At 45.4% G+C, this 26,680-nt stretch overlaps 2 protein-coding genes across 2 annotated transcripts in view; both read right to left on the bottom strand.

Moving 5' to 3' along the window:
* The window catches only part of LOC106599184 (uncharacterized), a 14,569-nt gene extending 1,811 nt beyond the window's left edge, over positions 1–12,758 (bottom strand). Inside the window, exons 1-4 of the mRNA XM_045714512.1 lie at positions 12,636–12,758; positions 2,330–2,521; positions 1,293–1,388; positions 1,037–1,080 (exon numbers count right to left, since the gene is read on the bottom strand). Coding sequence (XP_045570468.1) covers positions 1,037–1,080; positions 1,293–1,388; positions 2,330–2,521; positions 12,636–12,657 — 354 coding nt within the window. The 5' untranslated portion in view covers positions 12,658–12,758. The remainder of the gene's footprint in view (positions 1–1,036; positions 1,081–1,292; positions 1,389–2,329; positions 2,522–12,635) is intronic.
* LOC106597639 (CMRF35-like molecule 5) lies at positions 11,901–26,680 on the bottom strand. The gene is made up of 6 exons (XM_045714511.1): positions 26,449–26,680; positions 25,820–26,173; positions 17,519–17,710; positions 16,482–16,577; positions 16,226–16,269; positions 11,901–14,498 (listed from the first exon to the last, which is right to left on the bottom strand). Exons 1-6 carry the CDS (start codon positions 26,492–26,494, stop codon positions 14,181–14,183), a joined length of 1,050 nt encoding a protein of 349 aa, XP_045570467.1. The 5' UTR covers positions 26,495–26,680; the 3' UTR covers positions 11,901–14,180.

The raw sequence follows: 26,680 nt of genomic DNA, 5'->3' as shown, positions 1-26,680 counted from the left end.
ACAGACTCCATGAGGGTGGTATGAGGGCCCAACGTCCACAGGTGGGGGTTGTGCTTACAGCCCAACACCGTGCAGGACGTTTGGCATTTGCCAGAGAACACCAAGATTGGCAAATTCGCCACTGGCGCCCTGTGCTCTTCACAGATGAAATCAGGTTCACACTGAGCACGTGACAGACGTGACAGAGTCTGGAGACGCCGTGGAGAACATTCTGCTGCCTGCAACATCCTCCAGCATGACCGGTTTGGCGGTGGGTCAGTCATGGTGTGGGGTGGCATTTCTTTGGGGGGCCGCACAGCCCTCCATGTGCTCGCCAGAGGTAGCCTGACTGCCATTAGGTACCGAGATGAGATCCTCAGACCCCTTGTGAGACCATATGCTAGTGCGGTTGGCCCTGGGTTCCTCCTAATGCAAGACAATGCTAGACCTCGTGGCTGGAGTGTGTCAGCAGTTCCTGCAAGAGGAAGGCATTGATGCTATGGACTGGCCCGCCCGTTCCCCAGACCTGAATCCAATTGAGCACATCCGGGACATCATGTCTCGCTCCATCCACCAACGCCACGTTGCACCACAGACTGTCCAGGAGTTGGCGGATGCTTTAGTCCAGGTCTGGGAAGAGATCCCTCAGGAGACCATCCGCCACCTCATCAGGAGCATGCCCAGGCGTTGTAGGGAGGTCATACAGGCACGTGGAGGCCACACACACTACTGAGCCTCATTTTGACTTGTTTTAAGGACATTACATCATAGTTGGACCCCAAATCCAGCCTTCCATGGGTTGATAAATTGGATTTCCATTGATTATTTTTGTGTGATTTTGTTGTCAGCACATTCAACTATGTAAAGAAAAAAGTATTTAATAAGATTATTTCTTTCATTCAGATCTAGGATGTGTTGTTTAAGTGTTCCCTTTATTTTTTTGAGCAGTATATATATATATATCTATAACTCTCTCTCTTTATATAGATATATATATACACATCACACAGACATGCAATGATGCATGCAGGCAGGCTTTGCACGCACACACACTGACCTCTATGTTGATCCCAGTGTTCACCCTGGGTGCTGAGGAGTCAGCTGTGGAACACACACACAGAGTGTCATACACTTCACACGTGTCACTATTGTGCCGCAGCAGTCTGTTCAGGTGGTTTTCAGAGCCCTGTTCTCAATGAGACCTCTATTTCTCAACCAGGGCCAAAGGATGATTGTACATGCAAATGGTTTCTTGGAATTGAAGACGGGGTTTGAGTAACTTCCCCTTGCCTGTGTGAGAGATTGTTACCCACCTGTTTCCTTGTTGAGTTTCCATCTATAGACTATGAGCAGGCTGACCACAAGCACCAATAGCAGCATGACCAGAATCCCAGATACTATGATGACCACTGATGTATCAGAACACAGACACAAACAGTACCATTAGAACACATACTTTACAATCAGCACTTCTGTTCAACTTACATAGGGCCTTTTACACTAATATGTGAAGTAAGATCTGCCTCTCTTCCTCATCAGATGTGTAACTTTTCTGTTTACTTCCTGTTCTGACATTAGCCTTGGATGTGGTGGCCAACAATGTGTAAACGCAGCCTCACACAACAAAAATGCTGTCTATGTAACGCTCGTCATAAGAGGGAGAAGTGGACCAAGGCGCAGCGTTGTAAGTGTTCATGATACTTTATTACAAGAAGCACTCAAACAAAATAACAAACGGTGAAAAAACGAAAGCGCACAGTTCTGTCAGGCTCAGAATGCTAAACAGAAAATAACCTCCCACAAACACAGGTGGAAAACAGGCTGCCTAAGTATGATTCCCAATCAGAGACAACGATAGACAGCTGCCTCTGATTGGGAACCACACTGGCCCAAAAACAAAGAAACAGAAAACATAGACCTCCCCACCCGAGTCACACCCTGACCTAACCAAACATAGAGAATAATAAGGATCTCTACGGTCAGGGCGTGACAGTCTACTGGTATTAAAGTAATTATTGCAGGGGCATGTGGAATCGGAGAGACATTGTCTTTTCACTACCACTCAGAAGGAGGAATCTGGTATAGAAGTGTCACACATTACCTAAAGTCAGATTTGACGCCAGATCAGTCTCTTTACATTACAAAATGATGTGTTGAGAAACTGGTTTTAAACTAGTGCAGCGTAAAAAGGCTCATAGGCTGCATTGACACAGTTTTTTCCACTAATTGGTCTTTTGACCAAGGATATCAGATCTTTTCACATCCTATCTTTTTCGGGGCTGATCTGAGTGGTCAGATTTTTTGGCTGTGTTTAGATGCCTGTTTAAAAGCAGTCATAAAGTTTATTTACCAAATCCATTTTGTGTTGATGATGAGATGGATGATGGTGGTGAGATGGATGATGGTGGTGAGATGGATGATGATGATGAGATGGATGATGATGGTGAGATGGAGGTGGTTAAGGATGACAGCGTTGGTAAACCTCGGTTTGATGCTGTTGTTGTTGTAGCAGGTTTTCTTGTGGTGGTTATTGTTGGTGTCGCTAAAAACAAAGGACCACAAAACACAGTTGTTGTGACAATGTGTGGACATTTTTCACTGGGCTAACACAACAAAATGTTGTCTACTGGTATTAAAGTAGTTATTACACAGAGATGTGTTGTCGGAGCACCATGTCTTTACACTACACCACTAAGAGGGGGGATCTGATTCCAAAGTCAGATTTGACGCCAGATCCATCTATGTACAATACACAAATATGTTTATGTGATAGAATGAAATGTGCCTTAATAATAACTAAATAATAACACAGCATCATAATGTGTACCAGGAAGTAATATGCTCTTCACTTATCTGAATGGTGATAATATGATCTGTGTGCTCTAGTGATGTCTGGACCACGAACACAACAGTGAATTCAGCTCACTGCAGTGGCCTGCCCAGTCACCAGATCTCAATCTAATTGATTATCTGTGGGATGAGATGGAACAAGATATTCGGAGTAGAGATCCACTACCAACCAACTTGACACAACTGTTGGAAGCATTGGAGTCAACATGGGCCAGCATCCCTGTGAAATGCTTTCGAAACCTTGGAAAGTCCATGCTCTGACAAATTGAGGCTGTTCTGAGGGCATAAGGGGGTGCAACTCATTATTAGAAAAGTGCTCCTAACGTTTTGTACACGCAGTCATAGCCTGACTGCTGACATGGTATCAAATGTGTGGTTGTTCTGTACTCCACATAGATATCTCCCAGCGTCCTCTTGGGTTAGTCTGGTGATGGTCATGGTGAAAACTCTGTCTGTCTTGTTGTGGAACAGTGAGAACCTCCCGTTCTGGCTTTTGGTTGTTGTCACTTTCACATCACCTAGACATTTAAATTGTCTTCTCTTTGCAGAAGTATTTCTGATTGTCTTCATACTTTTCATCATTAACACAGTGGATGGAGACTGACCATTCTTCATACTGTAGCCAGTCACTGCAATGAGATTCTCACAGCACCAATCTGTCATTTTAAACAAACATGTAGGCCTAGCGCTCAGAAAGAAGTTCAGCCGATTTATTATCAAATAAATACATACCATAACAGAACAAGAGTGGTTTGGAAACTACAATGACAAAGACTTGCACACCATGAAACTGTCACGCCCTGACCTTAGAGATTACATTTACATTTACATTTAAGTCATTTAGCAGACGCTCTTATCCAGAGCGACTTACAAATTGGTGCATTCACCTTATAATATCCAGTGGAACAACCACTTACAATAGTGCATCTAAATCTTTTAAGGGGGGTTAGAAGGATTACTTTATCCTATCCCAGGTATTCCTTAAAGAGGTGGGGTTTCAGGTGTCTCCGGAAGGTGGTGATTGACTCCGCTGTCCTGGCGTCGTGAGGGAGCTTGTTCCACCATTGGGGTGCCAGAGCGGCGAACAGTTTTGACTGGGCTGAGCGGGAACTGTGCTTCCTCAGAGGTAGGGAGGCGAGCAGGCCAGAGGTGGATGAACGCAGTGCCCTTGTTTGGGTGTAGGGCCTGATCAGAGCCTGAAGGTACGGAGGTGCCGTTCCCCTCACAGCTCCGTAGGCAAGCACCATGGTCTTGTAGCGGATGCGAGCTTCGACTGGAAGCCAGTGGTAGAGCGGAGGAGCGGGGTGACGTGAGAGAACTTGGGAAGGTTGAACACCAGACGGGCTGCGGCGTTCTGGATGAGTTGTAGGGGTTTAATGGCACAGGCAGGGAGCCCAGCCAACAACGAGTTGCAGTAATCCAGACGGGAGATGACAAGTGCCTGGATTAGGACCTGCGCCGCTTCCTGTGTGAGGCAGGGTCGTACTCTGCGAATGTTGTAGAGCATGAACCTACAGGATCGGGTCACCGCCATGATGTTAGTGGAGAACGACAGGGTGTTGTCCAGGGTCACGCCGAGGCTCTTAGCACTCTGGGAGGAGGACACAAGGGAGTTGTCAACCGTGATGGCGAGATCATGGAACGGGCAGTCCTTCCCCGGGAGGAAGAGCAGCTCCGTCTTGCCGAGGTTCAGCTTGAGGTGGTGATCCGTCATCCACACTGATATGTCTGCCAGACATGCAGAGATGCGATTCGCCACCTGGTTGTCAGAAGGGGGAAAGGAGAAGATTAATTGTGTGTCATCTGCATAGCAATGATATGAGAGACCATGTGAGGATATGACAGAGCCAAGTGACTTGGTGTATAGCGAGAATAGGAGAGGGCCTAGAACAGAGCCCTGGGGGACACCAGTGGTGAGAGCACATGGTGCGGAGACGGATTCTCGCCACGCCACCTGGTAGGAGCGAGCTGTCAGGTAGGACGCAATCCAGGCGTGGGCCGCGCCAGAGATGCCCAGCTCGGAGAGGGTGGAGAGGAGGATCTGATGGTTCACAGTATCAAAGGCAGCAGATAGGTCTAGAAGGATGAGAGCAGAGGAGAGAGAGTTAGCTTTAGCAGTGCGGGGAGCCTCCGTGACACAGAGAAGAGCAGTCTCAGTTGAATGCCCAGTCTTGAAACCTGACTGATTAGGATCAAGAAGGTCATTCTGAGAGAGATAGCAAGAGAGCTGGCCAAGGACGGCACGTTCAAGAGTTTTGGAGAGAAAGGAAAGAAGGGATACTGGTCTGTAGTTGTTGACATCGGAGGGATCGAGTGTAGGTTTTTTTCAGAAGGGGGTGCAACTCTCGCTCTCTTGAAGACGGAAGGGACGTAGCCAGCGGTCAAGGATGAGTTGATGAGCGAGGTGAGGTAGGGGAGAAGGTCTCCGGAAATGGTCTGGAGAAGAGAGGAGGGGATAGGGTCAAGTGGGCAGGTTGTTGGGCGGCCGGCCGTCACAAGACGCGAGATTTCATCTGGAGAGAGAGGGGAGAAAGAGGTCAAAGCACAGGGTAGGGCAGTGTGAGCAGGACCAGCGGTGTCGTTTGACTTAGCAAACGAGGATCGGATGTCGTCAACCTTCTTTTCAAAATGGTTGACGAAGTCATCCGCAGAGAGGGAGGAGGGGGGGAGGGGGGAGGAGGATTCAGGAGGGAGGAGAAGGTAGCAAAGAGCTTCCTAGGGTTAGAGGCAGATGCTTGGAGTTTAGAGTGGTAGAAAGTGGCTTTAGCAGCAGAGACAGAAGAGGAAAATGTAGAGAGGAGGGAGTGAAAGGATGCCAGGTCCGCAGGGGAGGCGAAGTTTTCCTCCATTTCCGCTCGGCTGCCCGGAGCCCTGTTCTGTGAGCTCGCAGTGAGTCGTCGATCCCTTTTATTCTCTATTTGGTTAGGTCAGGGTGTGACTAGGGTGGGAAATCTATGTTACTTATTTCTATGTTGGCCTGATATGGTTCCCAATCAGAGGCAGCTGTCTATCGTTGTCTCTGATTGGGGATGATATTTAGGCAGCCTTTTCCCACCTGTTGTTTGTGGGATCTTATTTTGAGTTAGTGCATGTGTGCAACATGCACTAACTCTGTCGTCACGGTTTGTTGTTTTGTTTATAGTTTATTGTATGTCTTGCATAGTTTCACATTAACTTGTTATGGATAGGGGGCAGTATTTTCACGGCCGGATAAAAAATGTACCCGATTTAATCTGGTTATTACTCCTGCCCAGAAACTAGAATATGCATATAATTATTGGCTTTGGATAGAAAACACTCCAAAGTTTCTAAAACTGTTTGAATGGTGTCTGAGTATAACAGAACTGAAGGTGTGTCATCTGATGAAGATCATCAAAGGTTAGTGCTGCATTTAGCTGTGGTTTTGGTTTTTGTGACATTATATGCTAGCTTGAGAAATGGGTGTCTGATTATTTCTGGCTGGGTACTCTCCTGACATAATCTAATGTTTTGCTTTCGTTGTAAAGCCTTTTTGAAATCGGACAGTGTGGTTAGATAAAGGAGAGTCTTGTCTTTAAAATGGTGTAAAATAGTCATATGTTTGAAAAATTGAAGTTTTGGGATTTTCGAGGAGTTTGTATTTCGCGCCACGCCCTATCATTGGATATTGGAGTGGTGTTCCTCTAGCGGAACGTCTAGATGTAAGAGGTTAAGCCTCCTCGCTGCCCGGATATACTCCAGGTTACGGTGGTCGGTCCAGATGAGAAAAGGGTGACGTGCCCCCTCAAGCTAATGTCTCCACACCGTCAAAGCCCTGACCACGGCTAACAGCTCCCGGTCCCCCACATCATAGTTGCACTCCGCCGGGCTCAGCTTCTTGGAAAAGAATGCACATGGGCGGAGCTTCGGAGGAACGCCCGAGCGCTGCGATAGCACAGCTCCTACCCCAGCCTCGGACGCATCCACCTCCACTATGAATGGCAAAGAGGGATCCGGATGCGCCAGGACAGGAGCGTTGGTAAACAGCACCTTCAGACGATGGAAGGCTCTGTCCGCCTCTGCTGACCATCGTAGCCGCACCGGACCCCCCTTCATCAGTGAGGTAATGGGAGCCACCACCTGGCCAAAACCCCGGATAAACCTCCGATAATAATTAGCGAACCCCAAGAACCGCTGCACCTCCTTCACAGTGGTTGGGGTTGGCCAATTACGCACAGCCGTAACGCGGTCACATTCCACCACCACCCCCGAGGTGGAAATGCGGTATCCCAGAAAAGAGACGGCTCGTTTGGAGAACTCACATTTCTCAGCCTTGACGTATAGGTTATGCTCCAGCAGCCGCCCAAGCACTTTACGCACCAGGGACACATGCTCGGCGCATGTGGCGGAGTAGATCAGGATGTCATTGATGTACACCACCACACCCTGCCCGAGCATGTCCTTAAGGACCTCGTCCACAAAGGATTGGAAGACAGCGGGAGCGTTCTTTAACCCATACGGCATGACGAGCTACTCATAATGGCCCGATGTGGTACTAAATGCGGTTTTCCACTCGTCTCCATCTCGGATACGCACTAGGTTATACGCGCTCCTGAGATCTAATTTCGTGAAGAAGCGCGCCCGTGAAATGACTCCACTGCCGTAGCAATGAGAGGTAGCGGGTAACTGAAACCCACTGTGATAGCATTTAGACCTCTATAGTCAATGCACGGGCGCAGACCTCCCTCCTTCTTCTTCACGAAAAAAAAGCTAGAGGAGACGGGGGACTTGGATGGCCGAATGTCTCCCTGTCTCAAGGACTCAGTGACGTATGTCTCCATAGCCGCTGTCTCCTCCTGAGACAGAGGATACACGTGACTCCTAGGAAGGGCCGCGTCGGCCTGGAGGTTTATCGCACAATCCCCTCGTCGATGGGGGGGGTAATAGAGTCGCCTTCGTCTTACTGAAGGCGATAGCCAAATCGGCATACTCTGAGGGAATGTGCACGGTGGAGACCTGATAAGAGAATTATCTAATAAAGGTAAATGAATCAATAAACCATGATGAATTATTAGTCATACAGCAGGGTTAATGAATAATCAATGTAATGATCAATGTAGGGATCGATTAGTCTGATTAGTTCCGGAAAGTCCAGGAACCACTGGAGAGGGAAAGAAATGTGTGTATGCAATTAGTATAGAGAGATAGAGAAGCAGATGGTCAAGGGAGTAAATCCTCAGAGAGTTCCTAACCTTGAAGGAAAGGAACAGGCTGAGCCAGAAGGTGATAAACAGTGTGAGAAGTTTATGGGGGTTGCAGGTCACCAACAGATTGTGTGTAAATGCATGTACGTAAGTAAGCAAGAACTATATAATGACTGTTTTGTTATCCTGACGCCAGAACGTTCTCTGAATAAAGCTACAGAAACCTTTTGCAGAAAGCTGAGTCCTTGCCTAATTATTTTTACCCATTGTCTTACAAATCTTGGGCATTAGTCAAGGCGAATTGATTATTGATTATTATCATCAAGATCTAAAATTCCTATAACAAGACCTGGTCTGGACTCTCCACCGTAGTCGCACCGATGGAAACTCCTATGCACCTACCTGAGCACTCCCTCGACCACCCCGTAAGAGCCCTCTGCCTCCACGAAATCTGAGGGTTGTGAGTGGCTAGCCAGGGGATTCCCAGTACCACCGGAAACGCTGGGGAGTCAATGAGAAACAGGCTGATACGTTCCTCATGACCCCCCACGTCTGCATAACCAGTGGCACTGTGACCTCCCCTACTTGGCCTGACCCTAGCGGTCGACTATCTAGGGCATGCACGGGGAAGGGGTGGTCCAGCTGAACCAGGGGAATCCCTAATCTCTTAGCTAACCCACGGTCCATAAAACTCCCAGCTGCACCTGAATTGACTAGTGCCCTATACTGAAAGTGAGGGGAAAAATCAGGAAAACAAATGGAGGTGTACATGTGGTCAACAGGGGGCTCTGGGTGTGGCTGGTGCGGACTCACCTGGGGGGTCGAAGTAGTGCTCTGCCTGCCCTCCGAAACTCCCAGGTGGACCTCTCCAGCACCGGTCCACAGTGTGTCCTCTGCGCCCACAGCGGGTGCAGGAGAGACCCCCCCTCCGGTCCTCCTCGACGCAGCCCCCTCTATCTCCATGGGCTGTGGAGCAGGAGGACTGGGAGGCGGAACGAACATGCCCCGACTGGAACGTCTCCGGGCAGCCAGTAGGTTGTCCAATCTAATGGACAAATCCACCAGTTGGTCTAGTGTGGAGGTGTTGTCCCTACAAGCCAGCTCCCGGCGGACGTCCTCACGAAGACTACACCTATAGTGGTCTATCAGGGCCCGCTCGTTCCACCCCGATCCAGCGGCGAGAGTCCGGAATTCCAGGGCGAAATCCTGAGCGCTCCTCGTCTCCTGTCTCAGATGAAATAGCCGCTCACCCGCCGCCCTGCCCTCTGGGGGATGATCGAAAACCGCCCGGAAGTGGTGGGTGAACTCAGGGTAGTCGCCCCGAGCCGAGTCTGGACCATCCCAGACCGCATTGGCCCATTCCAGGGCTCGACCCGTGAGACACGAGACGAGGACGCTCACCCTCTCTTCGTCGGAGGGAGGGGGGCGGACGGTCGCCAGGTACAGTTCCAACTGGAGCAAGAACCCCTTGCACCCAGCGGCCGTCCCATCGAACTCCCTGGGAGGTGTGATCCGGATACTGCCGGCACCCGCTTCAGTGGGTGTGGGTAGGGGCGCAGGGTGAGGAACCGGAGCTGGTCTGGCTGGGGAAGCACCTCTCTCCCAGCTCTCCAACCGGGCCAACACCTGGTCCATGGCCGAGCCTAGGCGGTGGAGGAGGCTGGCGTGTTGAGAGACCTGCTCAGCCATGGACGGCGCTTCTGCTCCTGCTGACTCCATGAGTGGTGCGGGATTCTGTCACGGAATTCTAGGACCAGTGGAGATGCGGAATCAGGCGCAGGAGTCAGAGGGCCGGAGCAACAGTGTTTTAATGCAACGGGAAAAAACACAATAGCCGAAAGGCAGAGGGCGCTCAATAAAGTCCGCCAGGGAAAACACATTCCCAAAATAAACACGAGAAAAAAGCGCACGGGGCGCAGCCCGGCAATAAATCTGACACAGGCCAGCGAAACAGGCCACACACACAACTGTCCTGAGTGGACAATAAACAATCCCGCACGAGAACCCAAACTGAAAATACACACTAAATAACCCCCCACTAATGACAGACACGAAACAGGTGCGGGATAGACAGACAAAACCAAAAGACAGAAACATAGATCGGTGGCAGCTAATAGGCCGGGCGACGACGACCGCCGAGCGCCGCCCGACCGAGGAGGGGCGCCACCTTCGTTGGATACTGTGACAAGCTCAGGTTCTTTTTAGCATGACTTACAAAACATAAGCCTATGCAACATTAACCAATAAAAACAGTTCTGCAGCAATGAGGTTTGTGCAGTAAGCTACAATTTAAGCCCGATACATTATCATCGCATGTTTGCTTTGCTTGAATTGCCCTGCCAATGCATTGTTGTCCGGGCCATTCAAAAAAATATTATTTCAAAATTTGAGGTAGGCTGTATGATCACACCGGTAATACATCCTTTGTTGTATTACTTGTGAGGCACAACTGAGTGTGCATACAATTAAATAATGTACTTTTTATTTGTATTTTACTGGGCTGTTGATGCCTGTATCTGATGGTCAGTTTCAGCGGAGGGAGACAGCAGCAAACAGAGGGTTCGTTTCTCAACATCCCTCCTCTCTCCCTTTCCTCCACTGACACTGACCAAAAAGGGACACCTTCTTTCAGCTGATGGCAAAACTCGAGTCGCACAGCATTATTTCTGCCTCAGGAACAAATTAATGTTATTCCTATGAACAGAGAAAGTTAAATATTCCTCGATATTAAAAAAGACCCAATGCGCTAATAATAACATCAACGCAAGCCTATAGATACACTTTCCTACTCATTCATTACTGCTGCAGTGCTTGTTGTAGCGCTGAGTGGAAATAGGAAGAATGCGTATTTTGTGGCTTATAAAAGTGTTGAATACAAAGTGTTGACAGTGGCGAGTAAGAAGTTAAACATGAACTCACTCATAAAAACAGCAGTTCTACTTTTTACATTTTAGTCATTTAGCAGACGCTCTTATCCAGAACAACTTACAGTTAGTGCATTCATCTTAAGATAGCTAGGTGGGACAACCACATATCACAGCCATTTGCTGTATTCGTTGACAGCCTCTTTCTAGTCATGGTTTTAAATGTTTTGAATTCTCACACTAGGATTTTTTTCTGAAGCTTTCTCTTACGCCTGCTAGGTTACTGCAGACACGGTATTCTAAGCCATCCGATTGGCCAGCGGTAGCCCTATTTAGTGCACTTGATTTGCTCTCTGGGCCCGCCGGGAAGGCAGAGTTTGAACCTTCAGACACATGAAATGGTTCCACATGGCAACAATTCTCCTACCGCTAACAGCCCAAGATGAATAACAGCCCGAGACAGTAAAAAAAATAGGAACACAAGGCTTTATCGTTGGGCGTTGTACAGAAATGCTCAGAGATCGACCAGTCGATTGCAATCCACCGGTTGGTTACTACAGCTCTAGAAAGTTGAGTAAAGTTCAATCTCATGCTTCTCTCCGTGTGCTGATATTTCTTCTGCATGGCAGTCTCGGGGGTACTGCTTCGCCAGCGCGAGGTGCAGTTTAGAGGCAACATTGATGGTGAGTATTACCCCTCTGTCCCACTGGACAGAAGTCAAAGACTGCAAAGACTATAGACCATCACTAGGTGGAGTCCAGCACCAGGGTTACAGACATACAGGAAGAGACTGTTTTATCAGTTCACCATATGACCACCAATCATAGTAATTTTCTCAGGCAAATGAAAAATAATTTTGAGAGGCAGTGTGTTTATGTATCTAGTTGACAGGGACAACGCACATTAATAAACATTTAAATTTTCACATTGATGTATTTAGTAGTATTTACTATTTATTAGGATCCCCTTTAGCTGTTGCAACTACTCTTCCTGGGGTTGTCGTGGAAATATTTGGTCAATCAAATTTCACAAATACCGGAGCATGTGAGTTCAAATAGACTTTTTATTACTTCATAATAAAAGCCGAGCTGGAATCATGAAAACAACTGCCTTCCAACCTTGGCACAGAATACTTATACATTTGTCCTTCTTATGTCATGCTCATAGTAACTCCTCTTAATGGCTTATCACCACTGGCATTTAGCCACTGTTATTTTATTGCCTTCATATTAGGACATGCAACCTGTAGAGTCACAGAAATAGTTTCATAGCAACAGACCTTGGCACTCTACAGGATTAACCAGTACATGACATCCTGCTGACTCCACTGAAAGGGGAACCCCTGTTCTGGAAAAAACCCAAGCGGTGTAACCATAGTTGGCAATAACAGTTACAAGAATAACCAGGTGCATGTCTAACGGTGTCCAATGACCTAGAGCAATAGAGGGAACTAGTTTTCTGAAATAAATAATTGCCACATATGTACTGAAAAAAATCACAATAGGGTCCAAACATGAAACAAAATAACAAATAAAGTACATAATATACAGAACTACATTTACATTACAATTGAGCCATACAGCAGACGCTCCCATCCACAGTGACCCACAGCCAGTGGATTCATCTTAAGATAGCCAGACGAGACAACCACATATCAAAGTCGTATCCTAACCACGTATCACATACATAATATAAAATACAAAATGCATAAACATGTCTGTGTCTCTTCACAGTCTCCATCCTGCAATTAGATGGTCTTGTATCTGTTAGTTTGAGTTACCTGGGGTGGCAGAGAGTTCCATGTAGTCATGGCTCTATTTAATACTGTGTTTCCCAGCCTCTGTTCTGGCCCTGGGGAATGTGAAGGGACCTCTGGTTGCATGTCTTGTCTGGTACCAATGAGTGTCTGAACTGTGAACCAACTGCCTAAACAGACAGTTCAGTAGCTTCAACACATCAACATCTCACACAAAGACCAATAGTGATGCAGTCAATCTCTCCTCAACTTTGAGTCAGGAGAGATTGACATGCATGTCGTTGACATTTGCCCTCCGTGTACATCTAAGTGCAATACGTGCTGCTCTGTTTTGTACCAACTGTAACATACTGTATGTGAAAATATAAAGTCAAACTTAAGGCCCCCAAGCAGTTATTTCAATGTTTATTTTTTTATAATCACTGTACTTCTAATAAATCACTGTGTGTGTTTATTTGATGAAATTACGTAAAAAGTATATTTTTTATAATGTATTTCCCTGAGCCTCTTTTGGCCGTTGATCGTGTGGGTGTTAGGAAACAAACACAGCCCTGATTGGCTGATAGGATGGCCTAGAGCCCACCCACTTACCCAGATGAACAGTCATTACTCCCTTATAATCAGATGAGATTGTGGGATCATGAACAGGCTGAAATTCCAGGCATTCTTTTAAAACAGCTCTCACACAAAAAGGTAATTATCATAATTTTCACAATTTCCTAGTGTTATTTCCACCTCATAGTGTGGTAATATCATAAAAAAGGAAGTTATCTGCACTTATCCTTTAATTTAAATTGCATTTACAATCGCAACACAATAAAACAATCACATTAAAAAAGTAGAAGCAAACAGGAAGCAGTAAAAAGGATGAATAAAATAACATAAAACACAGAGGATGTCTAAAACAATCACTGGTTAAAGGCCAAGCTAAAAGGGGGTGTTTTTAAAGGCACCCTTTATAAGGACTTTCCAAATACATCATTCATGGTTATTTAATCAATTATACATTTGTAAAAAAAACATTAATAGACTGTTACAATGCCTTGGTCAAAAACGTGTGATACCTTTTTCAATGCTTGCCAAATAGTGAGCCAATATTTATCTGCAGATATGAACAAAAAATTAACTGACATTAAGACAAGTTGAAGAGAGAAGTCAGGGAAACACATCTGATGGAAGAGAGAAGTCAGGGAAACACATCTGATGGAAGAGAGAAGTCAGGTTAACACATCTGATGGAAGAGAGAAGTCAGGGAAACACATCTGATGGAAGAGAGAAGTCAGGGTAACACATCTGATGGAAGAGAGAAGTCAGGGTAACACATCTGATGGAAGAGAGAAGTCAGGGTAACACATCTGATGGAAAGAGAGAAGTCAGGGAAACACATCTGATGGAAGAGAGAAGTCAGGGTAACATCTGATTGTGAGGACATGAAGCACATTATGCAGCTGTCTGCTAAAAACAGAGCTCAGTGCTCAAGAGGCTGTTAGTGGTAAAAGTAGTTCATGACATGTTTCTTGTGATTGGTTGCCAGTGAGTGTATGTCCCTTGTGATTGGTTGTCAGTGACTCAGGTGTCTCTGGTTATGCTCAATGTGGAGTAGATGGGAGGAGCCTCAGAGGAGCTGTGTGGATGATTGACAGTAGAGTAGGCAGGCTTTTGACTGACGTTGACAGTGGCATAGTCACCAGAAGAGGTGCCCTCTTTAGCGATGGCGGCAGTGGCTTCATTGGGGCAGCTGGGGTTCTTGTGGAAGTTGACGCTGGCGTAGTTGAGACAGTCAGAGGGGCTTGTGGGTAAGTTGGCGGTGGAGTAGATGGTGGTGGTCTCACTACCTGAGCTGGTGTGGTCCTTTACCTCCTTATTGTCACCATCACCATGACAACCCTGGAGAGGAGGAAAAGGAGGAGGGACATAAGGACATGATGAGAGACGGAAGAACATAGATTAGAACATGCTTTCTCTCTCTCTCTATATGTATATACACTGCTCAAAAAAATAAAGGGAACACTTAAACACAATGTAACTAAAAGTCAATCACACTTCTGTGAAATCAAACTGTCCACTTAGGAAGCAACACTGATTGACAATAAATTGCACATGCTGTTGTGCAAATGGAATAGACAACAGGTGGAAATTATAGGCAATTAGCAAGACACCCCCAATAAAGGAGTGGTTCTGCAGGTGTGGGCCACAGACCACTTCTCAGTTCCTATGCTTCCTGGCTGATGTTTTGGTCACTTTTGAATGCTGGCGGTGCTTTCACTCTAGTGGTAGCATGAGACGGAGTCTACAACCACCACAGGTGGCTCAGGTAGTGCAGCTCATCCAGGATGGCACATCAATGCGAGCTGTGGCAAGAAGGTTTCCTGTGTCTGTCAGCGTAGTGTGGAGGCGCTACCAGGAGACAGGCCAGTACATCAGGAGACGTGGAGGAGGCCGTAGGAGGGCAACAACCCGGCAGCAGGACCGCTACCTCCGCCTTTGTGCAAGGAGGAGCAGGAGAAGCACTGCCAGAGCCCTGCAAAATGACCTCCAGCAGGCCACAAATGTGCATGTGTCTGCTCAAACGGTCAGAAACAGACTCCATGAGGGTGGTATGAGGGCCCAACGTCCACAGGTGGGGGTTGTGCTTACAGCCCAACACCGTGCAGGACGTTTGGCATTTGCCAGAGAACACCAAGATTGGCAAATTCGCCACTGGCGCCCTGTGCTCTTCACAGATGAAATCAGGTTCACACTGAGCACGTGACAGACGTGACAGAGTCTGGAGACGCCGTGGAGAACATTCTGCTGCCTGCAACATCCTCCAGCATGACCGGTTTGGCGGTGGGTCAGTCATGGTGTGGGGTGGCATTTCTTTGGGGGCCGCACAGCCCTCCATGTGCTCGCCAGAGGTAGCCTGACTGCCATTAGGTACCGAGATGAGATCCTCAGACCCCTTGTGAGACCATATGCTAGTGCGGTTGGCCCTGGGTTCCTCCTAATGCAAGACAATGCTAGACCTCGTGGCTGGAGTGTGTCAGCAGTTCCTGCAAGAGGAAGGCATTGATGCTATGGACTGGCCCGCCCGTTCCCCAGACCTGAATCCAATTGAGCACATCCGGGACATCATGTCTCGCTCCATCCACCAACGCCACGTTGCACCACAGACTGTCCAGGAGTTGGCGGATGCTTTAGTCCAGGTCTGGGAAGAGATCCCTCAGGAGACCATCCGCCACCTCATCAGGAGCATGCCCAGGCGTTGTAGGGAGGTCATACAGGCACGTGGAGGCCACACACACTACTGAGCCTCATTTTGACTTGTTTTAAGGACATTACATCATAGTTGGACCCCAAATCCAGCCTTCCATGGGTTGATAAATTGGATTTCCATTGATTATTTTTGTGTGATTTTGTTGTCAGCACATTCAACTATGTAAAGAAAAAAGTATTTAATAAGATTATTTCTTTCATTCAGATCTAGGATGTGTTGTTTAAGTGTTCCCTTTATTTTTTTGAGCAGTATATATATATATATCTATAACTCTCTCTCTTTATATAGATATATATATACACATCACACAGACATGCAATGATGCATGCAGGCAGGCTTTGCACGCACACACACTGACCTCTATGTTGATCCCAGTGTTCACCCTGGGTGCTGAGGAGTCAGCTGTGGAACACACACACAGAGTGTCATACACTTCACACGTGTCACTATTGTGCCGCAGCAGTCTGTTCAGGTGGTTTTCAGAGCCCTGTTCTCAATGAGACCTCTATTTCTCAACCAGGGCCAAAGGATGATTGTACATGCAAATGGTTTCTTGGAATTGAAGACGGGGTTTGAGTAACTTCCCCTTGCCTGTGTGAGAGATTGTTACCCACCTGTTTCCTTGTTGAGTTTCCATCTATAGACTATGAGCAGGCTGACCACAAGCACCAATAGCAGCATGACCAGAATCCCAGATACTATGATGACCACTGATGTATCAGAACACAGACACAAACAGTACCATTAGAACACATACTTTACAATCAGCACTTCTGTTCAACTTACATAGGGCCTTTTACACTAATATGTGAAGTAAGATCTGCCTCTCTTCCTCATCAGATGTGTAACTTTTCTGTTTACTTCCTGTTCTGACATTAGCCTTGGATGTGGTGGCCAACAATGTGTAAACGCAGCCTCACACAACAAAAATGCTGTCTATGTAACGCTCGTCATAAGAGGGAGAAGTGGACCAAGGCGCAGCGTTGTAAGTGTTCATGATACTTTATTACAAGAAGCACTCAAACAAAATAACAAACGGTGAAAAAACGAAAGCGCACAGTTCTGTCAGGCTCAGAATGCTAAACAGAAAATAACCTCCCACAAACACAGGTGGAAAACAGGCTGCCTAAGTATGATTCCCAATCAGAGACAACGATAGACAGCTGCCTCTGATTGGGAACCACACTGGCCCAAAAACAAAGAAACAGAAAACATAGACCTCCCCACCCGAGTCACACCCTGACCTAACCAAACATAGAGAATAATAAGGATCTCTACGGTCAGGGCGTGACAGTCTACTGGTATTAAAGTAATTATTGCAGGGGCATGTGGAATCGGAGAGACATTGTCTTTTCACTACCACTCAGAAGGAGGAATCTGGTATAGAAGTGTCACACATTACCTAAAGTCAGATTTGACGCCAGATCAGTCTCTTTACATTACAAAATGATGTGTTGAGAAACTGGTTTTAAACTAGTGCAGCGTAAAAAGGCTCATAGGCTGCATTGACACAGTTTTTTCCACTAATTGGTCTTTTGACCAAGGATATCAGATCTTTTCACATCCTATCTTTTTCGGGGCTGATCTGAGTGGTCAGATTTTTTGGCTGTGTTTAGATGCCTGTTTAAAAGCAGTCATAAAGTTTATTTACCAAATCCATTTTGTGTTGATGATGAGATGGATGATGGTGGTGAGATGGATGATGGTGGTGAGATGGATGATGATGATGAGATGGATGATGATGGTGAGATGGAGGTGGTTAAGGATGACAGCGTTGGTAAACCTCGGTTTGATGCTGTTGTTGTTGTAGCAGGTTTTCTTGTGGTGGTTATTGTTGGTGTCGCTAAAAACAAAGGACCACAAAACACAGTTGTTGTGACAATGTGTGGACATTTTTCACTGGGCTAACACAACAAAATGTTGTCTACTGGTATTAAAGTAGTTATTACACAGAGATGTGTTGTCGGAGCACCATGTCTTTACACTACACCACTAAGAGGGGGGATCTGATTCCAAAGTCAGATTTGACGCCAGATCCATCTATGTACAATACACAAATATGTTTATGTGATAGAATGAAATGTGCCTTAATAATAACTAAATAATAACACAGCATCATAATGTGTACCAGGAAGTAATATGCTCTTCACTTATCTGAATGGTGATAATATGATCTGTGTGCTCTAGTGATGTCTGGACCACGAACACAACAGTGAATTCAGCTCACTGCAGTGGCCTGCCCAGTCACCAGATCTCAATCTAATTGATTATCTGTGGGATGAGATGGAACAAGATATTCGGAGTAGAGATCCACTACCAACCAACTTGACACAACTGTTGGAAGCATTGGAGTCAACATGGGCCAGCATCCCTGTGGAATGCTTTCGAAACCTTGGAAAGTCCATGCTCTGACAAATTGAGGCTGTTCTGAGGGCATAAGGGGGTGCAACTCATTATTAGAAAAGTGCTCCTAACGTTTTGTACACGCAGTCATAGCCTGACTGCTGACATGGTATCAAATGTGTGGTTGTTCTGTACTCCACATAGATATCTCCCAGCGTCCTCTTGGGTTAGTCTGGTGATGGTCATGGTGAAAACTCTGTCTGTCTTGTTGTGGAACAGTGAGAACCTCCCGTTCTGGCTTTTGGTTGTTGTCACTTTCACATCACCTAGACATTTAAATTGTCTTCTCTTTGCAGAAGTATTTCTGATTGTCTTCATACTTTTCATCATTAACACAGTGGATGGAGACTGACCATTCTTCATACTGTAGCCAGTCACTGCAATGAGATTCTCACAGCACCAATCTGTCATTTTAAACAAACATGTAGGCCTAGCGCTCAGAAAGAAGTTCAGCCGATTTATTATCAAATAAATACATACCATAACAGAACAAGAGTGGTTTGGAAACTACAATGACAAAGACTTGCACACCATGAAACTGTCACGCCCTGACCTTAGAGATTACATTTACATTTACATTTAAGTCATTTAGCAGACGCTCTTATCCAGAGCGACTTACAAATTGGTGCATTCACCTTATAATATCCAGTGGAACAACCACTTACAATAGTGCATCTAAATCTTTTAAGGGGGGGTTAGAAGGATTACTTTATCCTATCCCAGGTATTCCTTAAAGAGGTGGGGTTTCAGGTGTCTCCGGAAGGTGGTGATTGACTCCGCTGTCCTGGCGTCGTGAGGGAGCTTGTTCCACCATTGGGGTGCCAGAGCGGCGAACAGTTTTGACTGGGCTGAGCGGGAACTGTGCTTCCTCAGAGGTAGGGAGGCGAGCAGGCCAGAGGTGGATGAACGCAGTGCCCTTGTTTGGGTGTAGGGCCTGATCAGAGCCTGAAGGTACGGAGGTGCCGTTCCCCTCACAGCTCCGTAGGCAAGCACCATGGTCTTGTAGCGGATGCGAGCTTCGACTGGAAGCCAGTGGAGAGAGCGGAGGAGCGGGGTGACGTGAGAGAACTTGGGAAGGTTGAACACCAGACGGGCTGCGGCGTTCTGGATGAGTTGTAGGGGTTTAATGGCACAGGCAGGGAGCCCAGCCAACAACGAGTTGCAGTAATCCAGACGGGAGATGACAAGTGCCTGGATTAGGACCTGCGCCGCTTCCTGTGTGAGGCAGGGTCGTACTCTGCGAATGTTGTAGAGCATGAACCTACAGGATCGGGTCACCGCCATGATGTTAGTGGAGAACGACAGGGTGTTGTCCAGGGTCACGCCGAGGCTCTTAGCACTCTGGGAGGAGGACACAAGGGAGTTGTCAACCGTGATGGCGAGATCATGGAACGGGCAGTCCTTCCCCGGGAGGAAGAGCAGCTCCGTCTTGCCGAGGTTCAGCTTGAGGTGGTGATCCGTCATCCACACTGATATGTCTGCCAGACATGCAGAGATGCGATTCGCCACCTGGTTGTCAGAAGGGGGAAAGGAGAAGATTAATTGTGTGTCATCTGCATAGCAATGATATGAGAGACCATGTGAGGATATGACAGAGCCAAGTGACTTGGTGTATAGCGAGAATAGGAGAGGGCCTAGAACAGAGCCCTGGGGGACACCAGTGGTGAGAGCACATGGTGCGGAGACGGATTCTCGCCACGCCACCTGGTAGGAGCGAGCTGTCAGGTAGGACGCAATCCAGGCGTGGGCCGCGCCAGAGATGCCCAGCTCGGAGAGGGTGGAGAGGAGGATCTGATGGTTCACAGTATCAAAGGCAGCAGATAGGTCTAGAAGGATGAGAGCAGAGGAGAGAGAGTTAGCTTTAGCAGTGCGGGGAGCCTCCGTGACACAGAGAAGAGCAGTCTCAGTTGAATGCCCAGTCTTGAAACCTGACTGATTAGGATCAAGAAGGTCATTCTGAGAGAGATAGCAAGAGAGCTGGCCAAGGACGGCACGTTCAAGAGTTTTGGAGAGAAAGGAAAGAAGGGATACTGGTCTGTAGTTGTTGACATCGGAGGGATCGAGTGTAGGTTTTTTCAGAAGGGGTGCAACTCTCGCTCTCTTGAAGACGGAAGGGACGTAGCCAGCGGTCAAGGATGAGTTGATGAGCGAGGTGAGGTAGGGGAGAAGGTCTCCGGAAATGGTCTGGAGAAGAGAGGAGGGGATAGGGTCAAGTGGGCAGGTTGTTGGGCGGCCGGCCGTCACAAGACGCGAGATTTCATCTGGAGAGAGAGGGGAGAAAGAGGTCAAAGCACAGGGTAGGGCAGTGTGAGCAGGACCAGCGGTGTCGTTTGACTTAGCAAACGAGGATCGGATGTCGTCAACCTTCTTTTCAAAATGGTTGACGAAGTCATCCGCAGAGAGGGAGGAGGGGGGGGAGGGGGAGGAGGATTCAGGAGGGAGGAGAAGGTAGCAAAGAGCTTCCTAGGGTTAGAGGCAGATGCTTGGAGTTTAGAGTGGTAGAAAGTGGCTTTAGCAGCAGAGACAGAAGAGGAAAATGTAGAGAGGAGGGAGTGAAAGGATGCCAGGTCCGCAGGGAGGCGAGTTTTCCTCCATTTCCGCTCGGCTGCCCGGAGCCCTGTTCTGTGAGCTCGCAGTGAGTCGTCGATCCCTTTTATTCTCTATTTGGTTAGGTCAGGGTGTGACTAGGGTGGGAAATCTATGTTACTTATTTCTATGTTGGCCTGATATGGTTCCCAATCAGAGGCAGCTGTCTATCGTTGTCTCTGATTGGGGATGATATTTAGGCAGCCTTTTCCCACCTGTTGTTTGTGGGATCTTATTTTGAGTTAGTGCATGTGTGCAACATGCACTAACTCTGTCGTCACGGTTTGTTGTTTTGTTTATAGTTTATTGTATGTCTTGCATAGTTTCACATTAACTTGTTATGGATAGGGGGCAGTATTTTCACGGCCGGATAAAAAATGTACCCGATTTAATCTGGTTATTACTCCTGCCCAGAAACTAGAATATGCATATAATTATTGGCTTTGGATAGAAAACACTCCAAAGTTTCTAAAACTGTTTGAATGGTGTCTGAGTATAACAGAACTCAAATGGCAGGCCAAAACCTGAGAAGATTCTGTACAGGAAGTACACTGTCTGACTATTTCTTGGCCTTCTTTGCCATCTCTATCCAAAATAGAGTATCTCTGCTGTAACGTGACACTTCCTGAGGCTCCCATAGGCTCTCAGAAGGCGGGAGAACGTTGAATGATGACTTTGCAGTCTCTGGCTGAAAAACAGTAGCGCATTTGGTAAGTTTTCGATCTGAGAACAATGAGACGGGTGCCCGCGTGCACGAGACGACTCCATGTTTACATTTTCAGTCTTTGAACGAAAACGACTCCCGGTCGGAATATTATCGCTATTTTACGAGAAAAATAGCATAAAAATTGATTTTAAACAGCGTTTGACATGCTTCGAAGAACGGTAATGGAATATTTTGAATTTTTTTGTCATGATACGCGCCGGGCGCGTCACCCTTCGTTACCCTTCGGATAGTGTCTTGAACGCACAACAAAACGCCACTATTTGGATATAACTATGGATTATTTGGAACCAAAACAACATTGGGTGATGAAGTAGAAGTCCTGGGAGTGCATTCTGACGAAGAACAGAAAAGGTAATCCAATTTTTCTTATAGTAAATCTGAGTTTGGTGAGTACCAAACTTGGTGGGTGTCAAAATAGCTAGCCATGATGGCCGGGCTATCTACTCAGAATATTGCAAAATGTGCTTTCACCGAAAAGCTATTTTAAAATCGGACACCGCGATTGCATAAAGGAGTTCTGTATCTATAATTCTTAAAATAATTGTTATGTTTTTTGTGAACATTTATCGTGAGTAATTTAGTAAATTCACCGGAAGTGTTCGGTGGGAATGCTAGTTCTGAACGTCACATGCTAATGTAAAAAGCTGGTTTTTGATATAAATATGAACTTGATTGAACAAAACATGCATGTATTGTATAACATAATGTCCTAGGCGTGTCATCTGATGAAGATCAAATGTTAGTGCTGCATTTAGCTGTGGTTTTGTTTTTTGTGACATTATATGCTAGCCTCTATGGGCTAGGTGGGACGCTAGCGTCCCACCCGTGGTGCACTCCATCAACAGCAGGTGCATTTCAAGAGCGGCAAATTTGAATCCAAATAAATGTCAAAATTCAAATTTTTCAAACATACAACTATTTTACACCCTTTGAAAGATAAACATCTCCTTAATCTAACCACGTTTTACGATTTCAAAAAGGTTTTACGGCGAAAGCATAAATTTAGAGTATGTTAGGACAGTACATTTACAAGAGTTGTGTGTAATGTTTTGTCAATTCAAAGACAGGGTCACCAAAACCATAAAACCAGCTAAAATGATGCACTAACCTTTTACAATCTCCATCAGATGACACTCCTAGGACATTATGTTAGACAATGCATGCATTTTTAGTTCTATCAAGTTCATATTTATATCCAAAAACAGCGTTTTACTATGGCATTGATGTTGAGGAAATCGTTTCCCTCCAATAACCGGCAGTCAAGTCAACACCACAAATTAAATAATTAAAATTAGAAAACATTGGTAAAATATTATATTGTCATTTAAAGAATTATAGATTTACATCTCTTGAACCCAATCAACTTGCCAGATTTAAAAATAACCTTACTGGGAAATCTCACTTTGTAATAATCTGAGCACTGCGCCCAGAAAAATACGCGTTGCGATACAGACTAGACGTCATGTTGGGGAGATCTAAAATCGAAAATACTATGTAAATAATCCATTACCTTTGATTCTCTTCATCAGATGTCACTTCCAAGTATCACAGGTCCATAACGAATGTAGTTTTGTTCAAAAAAGCTCATCATTTATGTCCAAAAATCTCCGTCTTGTTAGCACATGATCTAAGCCAGCCGGACTTCTCGTCATGAACGAGGGGAAAAAATATATTTACGTTCGTTCAAACATGTCAAACGTTGTATAGCATAAATCATTAGGGCCTTTTTAACCAGAACATGAATAATATTCAAGGTGGACGAATGCATACTCTTTTATAACGTATTGGAACGAGGGTACCCAACATGAACTCGCGCCAGGTGTCTAATGGGCCATCATCGTTCCATGGCTCTTGTTCGGTCAGATCTCCCTCCAGAAGACTCAAAACACTTTGTAAAGGCTGGTGACATCTAGTGGAAGCAATAGGAAGTGCCAAAATATTCCTCAGCCCCTGTGTTTTTCAATGGGATAGGTTTAAAGGTAATACAACACATCAGGTATCCACTTCCTGTCAGAAAATGTCTCAGGGTTTTGCCTGCCAAATGAGTTCTGTTATACTCACAGACACCATTCAAACAGTTTTAGAAAATTTAGGGTGTTTTCTATCCATATGTAATAAGTATATGCATATTCTAGTTACTGGGTAGGAGTGGTAACCAGATTAAATCGGGTATGTTTTTTTATCCAGCCGTGTCAATACTGCCCCCTAGCCCTAACAGGCTAGCTTGAAAAATGGGTGTCTGATTATTTCTGGCTGGGTACTCTGCTGACATAATCTAATGTTTTGCTTTCGCTGTAAAGCCTTTTTGAAATCGGACAGTGTGGTTAGATAAAGGAGAGTCTTGTCTTTAAAATGATGTAAAATAGTCATATGTTTGAAAAATGGAAGTTTTCGGATTTTCGAGGAGTTTGTATTTCGCGCCACGCCCATCATTGGATATTGGAGCAGGTGTTCCGATAGCGGAACGTCTAGATGTAAGAGGTTATTAATAAAGATGTGGAATGATACTCACGCTGCGCCTTGGTCCTTCTCTACACACAAACGTGACATTATGTGATCTGTCCTCCGATACATGCACTATAATGTGTGTTTTTCATCCCATTGTTCACGCCAGTTGAATGACCTGGCCTCGTTTAGGGTGGAATTTTGACTTGAGATAAATGGGTATACATCATTAATAAAAAAAAACAGTTTGCAACAGTGAATGAAAAACACAGAATAAAGTGGATTTGGGTCAATAGCAGAAGCTTGATTAGGAATGTATAATGTAATATGTTGGGTATGAAAGTGGTAAAGTTTTGAGGATGAGAATCAAAGGTTTTACCTGTTGGGGCTCGGGGGCAGTATTGAGAAATTTTGAAAAAAATATGTGCCCATTTTTAACTGCCTCCTACACCAACTCAGAAGCTAGGATATGCATATTATTAACACATTCGGATAGAAAACACTCTGAATTTTCTAAAACAGTTTGAATGGTGTCTGTAAGTATAACAAAACTCATATTGCAGGCAAAAACCTGTGAAAAATAGATAAAAAAAAATGTGAATTTTGTGACTGTACTATTTAGTGTCATTGTTTTATAGATACCATAGTGAGAAAGGATTCATTTCGCAACACCTACGGCTTCCACTAGATGTCAACGATCTTTATAAAGTTGTTTGAAGCGTCTATGATAAACAGAGAGCAAATTAGAATGCGAGGAAGTTGACATGTCATCACTTCATTTTTTTGCGCCTGCGCATAAATCTGAGAAGCGTGAGTTTGTCATTATTGTTTATCTAGACATAGGATAGGTTGTGTGAAAATATTACTGATGTTTAACGTTAAAAATGGACCAAAAGATTAATGCTAAGCAACGTTTGACATGTTTGAACGAACGTAAATAGATTATTTACTAGTTTTTTTTAGCTTTTCGGCGTGATTTTACACCCCCCCCCACCACGTTTTGTGGGAGCATAATGAACGCTAACTACTTGTTGTTATTTGGACATAAATTATGAACTTTGTCAAAAGAAACCACATTTGTTCCGGACCTGGGAAATCCTGGCAGTGCCTTCTGATGGAGATAATCAAAGGTAAGGGGATATTTACAATGTTATTATCGATATTAGATGATGCTAACTGTATAGCATAGCTTATTGTTCTTAGCATAGCACCCCGTTTATTGCAAAATGTGATTTCCCAGTAAAGTTATTTTGAGATCTGGCCATTCGGTAGCAATTACGAGATGATAATATATTATTCTTTGAATGACAATATTATAATTTACCAATGTTTTCGAATAGTAATTTTGTTATGTTCACCGGAAGCATTTCAGAGAAGAAAAAAATCTGAATTTCACGCTACTGTAAAATGCTGTTTTTGGATATAAATATGAACTTGATGGAACAAAAAATGCATGTATTGTATAACATAATGTCCTAGGAGTGTCATCTGATGGAGATTGACAAAGGTTAGTGCATAATTCTAGCTGGTTTCTGCTTTTGGTGACGCCTGACCTTGAATTGAAAATGGATGTTTGTACTTTTGTGGCTATGTACTGTCCAAACATAATCTAACTTTATGCTTTTGCCGTAAAGCCTCTTTGAAAATCGAACAATGTGGTTAGATTAAGGAGATGTTTATCTTTTAAATTGTGTAAAATAGTTGATTGTTTGAGAAACTGAAATTATTAGATTTTTGATGTTTTGAATTTCCAGCCTTGTTAGCAATCCCGACTCGGGGTTCATTGCTAACCTGTAGCCCCTACTTCAGAGACTTCAAGGTTGACTTTAATGTAGTTATCTTGTCCCCATTTGTCCACTCCACACCAGTATCTCCCAGCATCCTTTAACGTCAGGTTGGTGATGGTCACAATGAAGACACTTTCCTCTCTGTTGTCCTTCAGCGAGTATCTCCCTTTAGAAGCACTGTTTTCCCCCGCCTCAGTCTTAATAACTTTGTCTTTATTTAAAACAGGACAAACCCCTTTACAGAGGTACTTCTGGTGGCTCCTCCACTCCTCTCTATAGGGGCATCTGATCTCTGCTTTGCCCCCCTCATATCCTTCCACTGTGATCAACTCTGCTGTACACACACTCCACACAGCAGCTGTAGGACACACCATCAGTCTCATTACAAACAGTACAAACACCCCAGCTTCCATTTCACATACTGTAAGAGTGGTTTCTGGTCTGGTACACCACTGGTGATCCATCACATCCATCAGTACATACTGGACCTTGTGTTCCTCAGTGTCCCCTCCCCTTTATCTAACAACATTATCAGTGAGTGAATGGAGTTACACTGTAAAATGTTATAACCAAATGTATCCAACTATAGAGAGGAGTCACTGGAGATGTGTTCATTCAGTCTGATGTACTCACCTAAGAGGAGGACAATCTTCAGTGTGGGGACCAGCAGGATAACCATGATGACTTGTGGCTCCCAGCTAGTTCAAGTCTCTTTAGACCCTGTACATCCTGCTTACTCCAGTCACCTCAGACTTCTACAGTACGTCCATTTACCACCTCCAGAACAGGAAGGTCTGTTCCTGCAGTGTGTATGAGAACCACTCTCAATGTGTGTGTGTGTGTGTGTGTGTGTGTGTGTGTGTGT

Source organism: Salmo salar, chromosome ssa03, assembly GCF_905237065.1.
Source record: "Salmo salar chromosome ssa03, Ssal_v3.1, whole genome shotgun sequence".
NCBI lineage: Eukaryota > Metazoa > Chordata > Actinopteri > Salmoniformes > Salmonidae > Salmo > Salmo salar.
This window is presented reverse-complemented; position numbering and strand designations above follow the sequence as displayed.